Source organism: Osmia lignaria, chromosome 15 (genome assembly GCF_051020975.1).
Source record: "Osmia lignaria lignaria isolate PbOS001 chromosome 15, iyOsmLign1, whole genome shotgun sequence".
NCBI lineage: Eukaryota > Metazoa > Arthropoda > Insecta > Hymenoptera > Megachilidae > Osmia > Osmia lignaria.
Genome location: NC_135046.1, coordinates 3,484,017 through 3,496,955, shown reverse-complemented (window position 1 = coordinate 3,496,955; position 12,939 = coordinate 3,484,017). Strand labels below are relative to the sequence as shown.

The 12,939-nt window shown below is 41.7% G+C and overlaps 1 protein-coding gene across 2 annotated transcripts in view; it reads left to right on the top strand.

Moving 5' to 3' along the window:
- LOC117600482 (lachesin) overlaps nt 1–12,939 on the top strand; it is a 134,706-nt gene that overhangs the window by 80,763 nt on the left and 41,004 nt on the right. For both annotated transcript variants that reach the window (XM_076692758.1, XM_034315986.2), the window contains exons 4-5: nt 1,187–1,345; nt 2,313–2,441. In XM_076692758.1, the coding sequence (XP_076548873.1) occupies nt 1,187–1,345; nt 2,313–2,441 (288 nt within the window). The remainder of the gene's footprint in view (nt 1–1,186; nt 1,346–2,312; nt 2,442–12,939) is intronic.

The following is a 12,939-nucleotide window of genomic DNA, read 5'->3' as shown; positions in this document are numbered from 1 at the left end:
ACGTCCATTTCGACGTTGCGATTCGCATTGAAATTGGATTTGCTTGAGGTTTCATTACGACCACTTGCCTTATCGTCGTTTGAATTATACGCGGCGGTCTCGTGACCGCAATATCGATTCTGCGTTATCGCATTTGCCTTCGATAAACTGTTCGTAACTTTTGCAACGGGCATTCGACGGAAGGAAGGGCAGGATTTTTGATCGGTTATTAATCGGACACGGGATTTCGCGTGTAATCCAACCGCTTAGTCGGTTTAGTAATTATCGAAGGTTGGGCAGGTAGTCGAGGGTGAAACAGACACCCTTCATTATCCCTGGGAAACTATTGTCTGAATCTCCATAAAATTACTCCATTTTCAATTCTTTTTGAAATTTAAAGTATCAAAAGATATTACAAATTCATAATTCGTCTAAAAGAAAAAGAAAAGAAATGATCCAGATTACAAAGGAAGAGCAACACTCAAAACTCTTGAACAAATATATTCACGACCCTCCCGAAGGAAAGATGAAGATGTGTCAAAAATTTCTCGCCATCCCCCAGGCAACGATACTCTCCTTGAGGACATTTCTTTCCCGGCGAAGCAGGCCTCTTATCGTCAGTGATTACGACTTTTTAAAGGGGATTTCCTCCCTCCACGCCTTATCTACGAGCAGTTCTCGTTTCCTTTGCCCTTCTGGCTGTTCTTGCCGCCATTGAAGGCCGCTTTCGAACGTTTCCGCGGTTGTAACTGGATTCCCTCCGTCCCCGAACGCCATCGTCTTCTTCAACCCCTTTGGAACCTCGTCGAACCGAGCTACTTCGTCATTCGCCTTTTTCTTTTAACTTTCAATTCGATTTGCATGTGAAAGAATGCCATTCGGCTCTTAGTTCGCTCTTTGGCCAGTCCTCGTCTTAGAAAACCTACTCGACTGAGGTCCACTCTAGCCTTTTCTGTTATGCAAATTTTATTATTCTGACCGATGTCTGAGTCCATCTGACGTGTTCCTTCCTTTATACGATTGCCGAAGGTCTACTTTGCCTGACGTTGCTCAGATGAATCTTTGCAAGACACTTTTACAAAGGAACTTGATCGTTTGATTTGAACTTAAAGAGACGATCCAGGAGATGCCATTTTACCATTATGCCATATCAGCAGTTATTATTGTCTTGAGACAAATACCAAACAGAAACATGATTTTGTTTCAGTGCCTCCGAATATAGAAGATTATCAGACATCCTCGGACGCCATCGTTAGAGAAGGCTCCAATGTGACTCTAACGTGCAAGGCGACCGGAAGTCCCACGCCGACCATAAGCTGGAAAAGAGACGACAATCAGCAGATTTCAATTAACAAGACTCTCTCTGGTGGGTATTTTGTCAGGACGGAAAATATTATAATATACATATATCGAGGAGATCCGTGACCGCGTTTCGATAGATATTCGGCGAGGTCGAGTCTCGGCAATTAAAAATAATGACATTCGCCCGTTTTCGTTCAAAGATCAAAGATGCAATCTGGAAAACTGTGTTACCGGTATCAGAGGGGAACTCGAAGGAAAATAACGCGTCGAGATGGTACGCTTAGATACGGGAAAAGAACAAAGGGACAAGGGTGTCCCTCGTTAACCCGTCACGCAATTCGATAGATTCAGAAAATGTGCATGGACTGATTAAAATTTCATGGTCTGTAATTATAAAGAAATAACTGGTTGAATTTTTTACCACCCGTTTACGAATCGCGGCACTCACTAATTTATGGGAATAAATAAGGGATGATGCTTTGAGGGTGAAATTAAAAATTCAGTTTGTTACTCTGACGAATATCGTTGAACGAGTAGCAAATTGGAGGTCGGTAAAGGAAACGTGTAATTAACGTGGATTTCTTATTACGAGAGATTTTTAGAACGAATATATTAAATTAAAGAGTCGCAAATGCGAAATGGTTGGACTACTTGGACATTTGTGTCAGTGAGAGAAAAAATGTGAAATGTAAAATTCATAGAAGCGAGGGCAGTGTAAATTGTAGATAAAATTTATTAATCATTCTTTTTAATATTTATTAATGTCAAATGAGCACAAAATAATCTCAAATGCCATAAAATCGTGAGAAATGGCGTCGAGTTGTCGGACGTAATAGATCAACGAAACGAGTTTTCATGGATGCATATTTTATCCATTATTTTTTACCCTGGCATCGTTGATCTGTCAATTAACGCATGGTTTTAAAGGCTTTCAGACTTAATTCTAACAATTCGCCATTGTCGAGCGTGAAAATCAATTAATAAAGAAACGAGACTGGCTGTCGCGTTAAAATGAAGATTATAATTTGCAGTTCCCGAATGGAAAGGTGAGACATTGGAAATTACTCGGATCTCCAGGCTGGACATGGGTGCCTATTTATGCATCGCGACGAATAGCGTGCCTCCGACGGTCAGCAAACAGATCAAAGTCTCCGTTGACTGTGAGTACATTTTATATTCATCAATCTCTATCAGAAATTGCGTTTATCTCTAGGCTTTGGCATAACTATGTAGGAGCCAGGGTGGAATTTTAAAACTTTAAGATTTTAAATTTTCGCAATTCCATCATTCTAAATTTTGCAATTCCCGAATTCTACAATTTCAAAATGAAATTTCAAAATTTCTGTGGGTCCAGCCCCACTCCAAAAAAAATTTCAGTCCTAACCGCGATCCTAGTCCGGATAATTAATTTCAAATCATCACGATCAATTTATCACTAGAATAACAAATATCATCAAAAATAGATATTTCTTTAAAGTATTAAAAGCATGGAGAGGTGGTTACTTTCATAATGAAATTTATAAACAAACATAGAGGAATATTTTTTTTCTTTCTGAAACAAAAAATACAATATGGTACATCTGGTAAAGGGGTTGAAGAGCGCACAATTTAATAACAGAGAAAGGTGTCCGGCAACAAAGAGTGTCTTTGTTGCTTACACACTTTTCCCCAGCGATGTACAGAAAGCAGCGGGCGAGGAGATAAGTGTGGAAGGAAAAAAGAGCAGAGAAAGGGAGGTATATTCGTGTGAAAGAGTGAAAGCGAATGGTATAGGGGGATGAAGAGCAACGGTGTTGGGACATAAAAGTAAGCTCAGGCGAACCATGACACACCATTACCGTTTCCATCCCGGGTATTTGCCAATTGTTACGTTACTGCTTCTCCTAAATACTGAAGCGTGCCTTTTCTCTGGCTTTTGTCCGACTTACCGACCCTTATTGCTTTCTATCTATTCCCAAGCTTCATTATTATCCTTTCTTTATTAATTTTTTTTTTTTATCGAAAGTTAAATTTCTCCAGTTGTAAGTTCGACGGGACGGGATAATGCACATGGTCGACAGAACTATTACATTACTCGATCGCAATTTGACTTCAAAGGGCCCGAGGGTAATACTCGTTGACAAAAGCCTTTGCCCGGAGCAGCCGGCTACAAATAGAATTAAAGGACGCCTAAAAGGATAATCCTCGGCGCATCCGCGGACAGACCAGCGGCAAAAACATCCCCTCTTTTCGTATCCTCCCGCCTAACCTCGTCCAACCCTCGTCTGGCCATGAATCGCAATTCGACGCTTCTTTACGACGCCGCTAAATTAATTACTCTCGCTTTGACTAAACGGATAACTCTTTCGTTGTCGTATCTTTTACACGTGATTCATTTTTATTTTACCACCGGCAATATTGCTGAAGATGACGATGACGGGTCATTGCCACGAATTTACCTGTCAATTTAGTCATTTCACCGATTAAAACGCGAGTCGTTACGGACAATCGAGGGGTTATGAAAGCGGTCGAGCCCCGGCTAGAAGTCATCAAATTAGAGGTGATGATACGAGCACGTTCCGCGCGTTTTTATACGCTCAGGACGGAAGATTAATTACGAAGCGGGACAGATTACACCCACCCTCTCATCGTCCCGATGACATTACAACTTTACGAGCTGAAAAACTTACCCTTTCTCCTGTCCCATGGTCCATCATTTCTTCGCCTGGCGCCTCGGTATTATTCTAGCCCAGACATTACACTTTCGGGTATCCGAAATTTTACCGATACGCCTCGGTATTATTCTAATCCAAAAATCATGCCATCGTTTCTGGTAAAAATTCTAAATTTTTAGGTTTTATTTACGTTTACAGCGATCGGCACTTGAAATGTTTGCGTTCACGGATGCGCTTGGTTGTGCCGTTTGAAATTGTATACAGAGCCGAGTTGTCGTTGCTGCCCAAAGGAACGCGTTGTTCTGTTGTTTAAGTTGACTGAGGGCTTAGGAATGGTTGATTCGCCGCAGAGTTTGCGAACGTTGCACTCGTACCTTTGCTTTCGCGGTTGCACAGTTGCTCGAAACTGTTTCTGGGAACCGAGTGTTTAGGATGTCGCACGCTTCCCTTAATCGTGACAGCTTAGTTTCATCTATCCCGGAATTTCTCTCAAGACTCACTTCCCATTTCTTGCGTCACACACAATTACTTTTTTATAGCCTGAAGGATTAAAAGCAGGTGATAACGAGATAGGTGATCGCGAGCCTCGTATTCCATCGTTGAACTTCACTTTAATCAATCCTTTTATAACGATGCCGTGGCCCATTTATTCTTTGCTAGTTTGTCCATTCATTTTTCAGAAAAAAAATGGGAAAAAAGAACAGGTATACCGTGTGCATAACGTATCAAAGCAGCAAACAGCGGCGGTAGTAACATTCTACGAAGCTAGTCGTTATCGATCGCACGGTAATCTACGGAGTGCAGAGATAGAGGGAAACTGTAGAAGCGGGCATGGTAAGTCGCCGTTTTTTAATTTGGACACGGCCACCACGGTTAATGACCGTTGAGCTTGGATTCGGAGCAGATCTGCCGGCGGGACGGTAATTTTTCGGCTACCAAGCGGGAAATCTGTTGGGAAAATGAGACAAGGCCGAAAGCGGTTGCCGGCTCTGTTTTCCCGTGGCTGCGTTCTTGGCCAAACACCGTTTAGTGATTTATACGCGACGACAAATTGGCCGTGCTCTATCGTCGCCGTATTTTACCACTAAAATCGTATTATACCATCTTTATTTAAAATTTTAGTCAAACTTCCACAAATTTAACGTGTCCTCGCTTTTTCTTTCTCTCTGTATCACATCAAAGGATCTCAAGTCCACTTTTCTTCCAAAAATAGAAAAAGAAAAAAAGAAAATTAAACTACCACGAGTGTCTAAAAATGCTCCAACTATTTTTTTTTAAATTATTAACATTTTACCTCGTGTTTTTAATATAATAAAAGTCAATTAGAGTGAAAAATTAAAATCTTCGGAAAGATTGTCTGCTTTTAAGTATCGAGGTCGAAGGTAACGAAACAGCGAAAGGTGATGGGGTGGTTTGGGGTTGGAGGAGGTAAAAGTGGGAGGTTGAACCATAGTCACGTATAAGCAGTGACTCAGCCACGATCCACCCTTCGTTCCGACACCCTTCGTTGGCCCAACCCTCTGTTACCCTTCCTCCTTTCCGCGGCTCCAGTGGCAATCTGTTATTAAAATCAGCAACGAGAAAAATCCGTGCCGTATCTACGCGGGACGAGCCGCGTACCGACAGACGTGTTGCGGCAAAAATTAAGCCACCTGCAAACTCAGAAACAAAATTACCACGATGGGGCTGTGGATGGTTACAGGACACGCTCGTCGGCCACGATTTTATATGGCGTTTTCAGACGAATTCTGAACGTTTTACCGGCTTGCTTGCTCGAAATTTGTATTGACATCTTCGTTCAGTAATATTAATGACACTTTTCCATCAAGATTCTTTTTTATTTATTTATTTTTTTATTTTTTATCTATTGTGTCGAAAGATGAATCGACGTTTTGATTTAAGCGATAGCGGCTTGAAATATTCATCTTCGTTGGGTAGAAACGTGCTTATCGTGTTTGCCAATTGTAATTTAATTGTTCGGCAGCGAGGAAATTGGGAATCTGCTGGCAGCGCGAATCGCATGCACGCCGATATTACAGATCGCTATTCGAATCTATCGATTTCAGTTTATCCGGCTAAAGCCTTCGAAATCATCTGTTCTTCGAACCAACGAAAATGCGATTTCGTAGCACAGACTGCTAATCCGTCAACAAATTCTCGATCACTTGTCACGTTTCGACGACGTGTCGATAAACATTCCGTTCCTACAAAATTTGAAAAACAAAAAAAAGAAGAAAAATCCACCTTACGCGTGCAAATGATAATTCGTATGGAAGCTAGCCGGTAGTGCAAAGGATTCCATTATTCGTATCGAAGAAGGGAAAATAAAAAATAAAAAGGGAAATAGGGCTAAGGCGTAAGCAGCAGGTTCTCTAAAAAAATTTCAATCAGTTCCGGCGCTGCGAAAGGAGCACCGAAGCTCTTACGGAAACCTTTTAGGATCGTGAAAAGGAGCACAATAATGATCGGATTTTCTCTACCGATATCGATCTCGCGCTCGTGTTTCCACGTCTGTCGTGCCACCTACCTACCAGCCTGTTGGAAGAAAGATTGCCGTCGAAACTGCAAGAGGGTTGCCGCGTGTATTGCGAGCAGGACCTTATCGGCTACGACTCGGCGTTTATTTAAATTTAAAGCTGGAAGATCAACCTCGAACCATTTTACTGATTCTTTTTTTTTTTCTTCCAAAGCACAGAACCTTCCCTCTCTCTAATTCTCGGCTCTTGTCGATCGTCTCCGAGCCAGGCACGTCCCTCGAAAAACTCATTAACGTGTCTCGCTGATTCTTCTTCCCTTTCCCGCGGGAGAAAGGAAACGACGACGACGTGGGTCGAAACGGGCACAGCCCTGGTGGATTCGTGATACTCGATCGTGCCGTTGTAGATTTTTTTTCTCAAGACTGGAGTATAAAAAATCGATTCAAGGGTTGGCTGTCTTCGAGAAAGGTTTGTAGAAGCATCCAAAGGATAATGTAGGCAAATATAGGGTTCGGTTGTGTAGTTTTTGGCTGAGGGATAAGGAGATAAACTCTGCTTTGAGGTGTTTGTATTTAGAAATAAAGCAAGCTTCTTTTTTTTTTTCAATTTTTTAAGAACACTGTCATTATGAATTCGATTAAATCAACGCGTAGGAACTTGAAGAGGGTGCTTCCGTACGTTCAGGAAAAGAACTCGCGCGTTCTGCAGACCGTTAGAATCGCGTCGTCATTTTTTCCACCATGTTAGAACAGCAGACGAGTCGGTTGCAATTAAACGAAAGGACTTCCTTTCTTCTCTGCCACACCGACTTCACGCGCAGAAAAATATTTCTGCTGCTTTTTCAATCTGATTACAAGAGGGAAGTTCGTCAAATGTAACAGCAAGTGCTCGTAATTTTCTTAATTAATCCACGCTGAGCATTCGCGTACAAAACAATCGTTAAACTGAGTCGTCAAGATAACTCGGGTCGCTGTTTATTCGCGATAAACGTAAGAGGAGAGAAAGGATGTTCCTTAATCTAGCGTTATCCTAGAAGAGTATTCTTACCGGTGAAATTTAGCCAACGCTCAGGAACAGGGAGAGTGATTAAATAATAAAAGCAGTGGCAGGCTGGAGAGAAGAGGAAAATGAGAAAAGAACAACTTTCGCCAGGGCACCGGTAAAATATTTTATTAACAAGGCTGCAGTAGTTGCAGTACAACCGAGGAACTTGGTGGTAAACTGTATCATGGCGCAAAGAAGTTGCACAGAGAACCACCGCTTCTTATTGGTAATTTTTCTGGACGTTTAATTACTATTCGAGTGGTCCACTCGAGTGTGTTTCTAAAGCAAGCGAAAATAATCCATGGACTAATATTTGCAAGAAAAATAAGGGTTGAACGAGTATTTGGAGGATACTCGGGGTAGTGAGAAATATTCAGGTATGTTTTGCCCTCGTATTTACAATTTTTCAGGTAATATTTTGGGTAGAGTACCCGGGTAAAACGTACTCGGGTACTTGGATACTTGGATACCCGCGTACCGAAAATTAATATCCTCGTATATGTTTTGTAAATTTGGGTCTCAAATGATCCAGACTCCACTATTCAAGCATGTCTAACTATATACTGACCTATACCACTTACTACTAGTGAAAATCCCTATCTAACACGAAATCCTTTAACAAAACTCTGAAAACGAGTCGTAAATTCCACAAAATACGCTTCCATTAAAGTGTCAAAATGCAATCACCAGAAAATAATCAAAATTTCATCGAGAACCATAAGTAGCTTACAAATCAGTCGGTAGGTCCCGGCACGGTCCAAATTATCGGAACTCGGTTCAAGGGTGGACCAAAATTTCTCTTTCGAAGATGCGACCCTTCTGGTTCTAATTAAAGAGGGTGGTTACGTTTCATCAGGAACAAAGGTCATCACAGATAAATGTCCGACACGGGAGGACAGAAAATGAGAACATCGCGGCGATTGTTTTCGCTCGAACGTAGGAGGTCTGAATAAAAGTTGGCCGGTGTTCGTTCAGTAAGCTACATCGAAGGAAAAGGAACATTACGCGAAAGCCACGGAGAAGAGCTTTCATAAACGAATGTCGCGAGATACGATGAAATATTGGCGGCCTCTGGCTGCTTTTCCTGCCTCACTTCGTCGGGAAACGTGTTTACACGCTGTCTGCCACCAGGCGAGAATTATTTTCGTGCGGAACACGGTGTACAAGGTTTTAGCGGCGGGATTCTTGTTTCTTTTTTTAAAGGGACCGTCCCATTTCCACGGTGTTTAATGTGGATGAATTATCTGTTTGCGTTGAGGGTAGGCTTTGAAGGGGTTTGGGTAATTTTGGATAGCATCCGAGATTCTCTATAATAGAAGTGGGATAAGTGTGGATAAATGAAATTTGTTGCGGCGAAAGGGTTAAAAGCCATTCATGAATCTTTCCATCTGCTGCATTTGGTGAATGGAAAAAGAGAAACGGAAAGAAATCGAGCCTCGAGCGAGAACTGTTAAATCTGCAACAGGCGACAATGAAAGCACGCTCTCAGATATTTAACCCTGAAAGCAACGACACGAGGACCGACGTGCCGCGATCTCTGTGGCAATGTTTTTGATCTCGACTCTGTTGTTTCGTTGAAAACGCGCGAGATCAAGTGCATTCTATCCCTGTTCGAGCCACCCGGCTGGAGGGTGGAAAGAGAGAAAAAAAGAACACAGAGAAGAGGGATGATGTGCCAATGAAGCTTTTATTTTCTCCTTTTTTTAAATACGTTCCATCTATGAATTTTTACGGTTTCGCGTATCGACTATCGTTAGATATTGTTTTTCTTTTTTGTTGAAAGAGCTCGCAGCAAATTTCCAGTATTCCTATAATAAAGATAAAAATGACACTGTTGCCACAGGGTAGATTTACGCGATCGTGGAACAAGAAATATGCTCCTTCTTCGCCGAGTTTCGTTCAAGTTTCGAGCAAAAGCGAGAGGCCGTGGTAGGGGAAAAGTTGACGGCCTTTGAATTTGAATATAAATCGAAAAGCTGATCGCGATCAATTTGTTTTTTTATGTTCTTCACTTTTTCGGGAAGCGGAATCGTTCACATTTGACCTCCATATTAATTAATCCTTCAATCGTGACAGAACAAAAAACGGTTGTATAAAATTAAAGATATTCTTTCGATCAATAATTCTCATCCACTTTTCCTCGTTACTCTAGTTGGGAAAAATTCAAATTCTAATTGAAGCAGAGACATTTGCAATTTTTTCGTTGGTGCAGCCACGTGCACAAGAATCCGCTTCCAGGATATCCGATCGGAAACGAACTTCAGGATTAGCGGATCAAATTTTCGATAATTTTGAACATAAAAATTTCAAATAAAAGGAAATTTATCTGTGCATCGTGCAAAATTATCAAAAGTATGATTTCGTAGTCTGATTATACTGTTGGATGCAAGGAAGGCTTCAGTAATTAAAGTTAATTTTATTAAGTATTTCTTACATATAGCGAAGTTGTTGCAAAAATCTCTTATTTTTTTGGGTACCCACACACCCCTCAATAGTGATTCACAAAATTTGCTGTAACCGTCAATTTTGGAGATAGAACAATGAAACTTAGAAAGTATAGTTGGAAAATAATGTAAAATCTAATCAAGTATTTTACCAAAAAAGGGCTTGAGCCTTATAAGACCCATCTTATATCCAGCAGTACAAATATGACAAGCCTAAAAAGAAAAAAAAATGTAAACCCATGAAACAACGGTGACAGGTCATTTCCGCGTATCGACGTTTGCCATTGGAAGTACCGCTCCATTTCCAACGAACGCGAAGTAAGAAAAGGAAAGACGATCTGCTTTGAAGCAAGTGTACAGCTCGCTGGCAGAAACCTGTTCATCGTGCACGATATCTTCCACTTGGCCAAGCAACGACCCCATAAAAGCACGGAATCCGTACCGGTTCTCATGGCACGAGTAGACGCACTATCTTTTCACCGCAGCCACGACGACGCCGGGCGTCGGGGCTCTTCGCGTCGAGGATGTCGCGAGAATTTCGCGCACGGCCTCGAATAAATAAAGGAATAAATAAAAACGAGTAGACACGTGTCTCACAAATCACGGGAATCGTGCTGACGAGACCCGTGGGACACAACGCGAACCTGTACGTTCCTCTCCGCTCGACATCGCGGAGGATCGGCGCGAGGGATGGCTTTCCAGGATTATTCAACGCGTGTTCTGCCTTTATACCTTCCTTTCCGCGTATCATGTTGATACATAAAGGTAGTATTTTATACTTGAATGGAAGATCCGTTTTAACACGTTGCCGGATCATTTTCGGGGCTGAGAAGCCATTAAGTGGGTCATCGGTGGAGATTGCAATTATTTATTTTATCGCTCTGAAATGAATTTCGAAAAATTAAAATTGCAAGAACACGTAGCACCGAGTAATGAGAAATAGTGAACCGTACGACAAGTTTTCGTCCATGTACATCTCCACCCATTTTACACCAGGCGAGGAATGATTTTTGAAATTATTTCACGCGTGTTCTGCTCTCGCACGTATCTCCGGCTACCTCGTTATCTACTTTGCGTTACCGCCGCTATTTTACGTCAGACATGGAAAAATGTTCGTGTTTCTACGTCGGTGTACGTGTTCGCCGCAAGCGTAATTAATCACAAGACGTGATTATTATAAACAGCGACGTTAATTGGTCTTGTAAGGAACAACGCTTCTCCAAACGGGATAAAATGATTTAAAAAATTGTGGAGGAAGTAATATCATTTATAAAATTTTAGGTCTGTGCGGGTATCCGACGTTCGGATCGGGTCGGGTAATGATCGGCTCGGGTTCAGCGCAACTACGAAAGTTCGTGCAGCATATAAATTTCTATGGTTACCTCTAATTTCAGGATTCGAACTTGCTTTAGTATCCGGATTCGACTAGAAATTCAAAACTCAATTCGGGAGCTGACATTACATTCAAGGAATGATTTTTTAGACTTATCTTAAATTTTTTAATTTGAAAGTGTTTTCATACGTTATCGTACATATAATTGGATATAATTGAATTTCGATACCTCTACACGTTTATAATATTCACGAATCTTTACCCGCATTTTTGTGAAAATTTCTTCCAAAATGAATCACCGTTCTAAGAATATAAATAAACACGGAGATTTATTTCTTCCAAAAAATATTTGCTCGTACATAAAAGTATGCAAAGAATATTCTTTGAGAAGGAAAAAGCCCGAGATAGCTGGTAGCTAAGTTGAGAATACAAACCTCTTCATGGTCCGTAGTGACCCATGAAGAGTGGAGCACAAAGGTTTCAGGATTATTCCGTGTGTATTCTGCAAGTGTGCTTCTCTATTCGCTATTTTCCTTCGTTTTTCTGTTCCTTTTTTTTTCTTGGCGCAAAGAGCATGCAACAGACGGTGTGGGTTGATGTATTGCTTCGCAACTGGGTCAGAAGACACCATAATAATTGTGGGAACGTAAGTTTCAAGCATTTCTTTCTCTTATCTTCTGACGATACAGTAGAGTTTAATGTGCCCCTTTATACACATGGACGAAGTGTAACGCGCTGTAATTGCGTATGGAGTAGACACACGGTGTGACATATCGCTGTAGGCTGTATTGTCACGATGTTACGCTGTATCGCCGTCGGGCATGGCGTACAATAATCATGTCATAACGCAATCCACGCGTGCTTTCCGCGCGTGGACGCGAGCCTCGTGTAATTGTCGCGGTGCACGAGGACTCGTTACACCCTTTAACGGCAGCGTGCATCGGCTTCCAATGGTGGCCGGCATAAAGTGCAGCTACAATTGCATCAACGAGCCTGGCATCCTTGCCACGATGTTGGCGACGTGTCACAGACAGCGAGCAGCTTCCCACCTATTCGCCATTACGTACATAGGTGATTTTCCGCTAAAGTTTAATCGATTTCACTGGAGAAAAATTTTAAATTGTTAGCAAATATTGCAAACGTTCGTGAATTTAATTTCTACTGTCAATCATTCCTTGGAGAAAGGGAAATTATTCCAGAAATAGTTAAACGTTGAAGTAATTTCAATATTAATCGTTTTTTTAATTAACTATACGTTCCCTCGATATTTGAAATTTTAATTAAGTGCCGATGACGGCTTATGAAAGTTTGCTATCGACTGAAATCCTTTTAGAAAATAATTTAATTAATGTAATTGATGATGTCGTTAACAGAAATACAAATTAAACGATCTATTTTCTCGGAATTTTTGGGATCAAAGATGGTCAGACGTTAAAATAGAGCAGCGAGGTGGCACTTCAGTGGGAGTGGGAAAGGGGTGAAAGTTTTCTTGTAGCGGGCGCAGGTGTGCAGCCGAAGTCGTGGCGGCGTCACCGCGTAAGAATCGTCGGGCCGGCGGAACAAAAGGAAAGTTTCGCATGCCCGGCACGTATCTATTGTCTCGCTGGGATGTCATCCGTCTCTGCAACAGACGTAGACGAATGAATCGGAAGGAAACACGAGATTCGGATTATCGAGTCGGGCTGGCCGACTTTCGGGGATCCGGG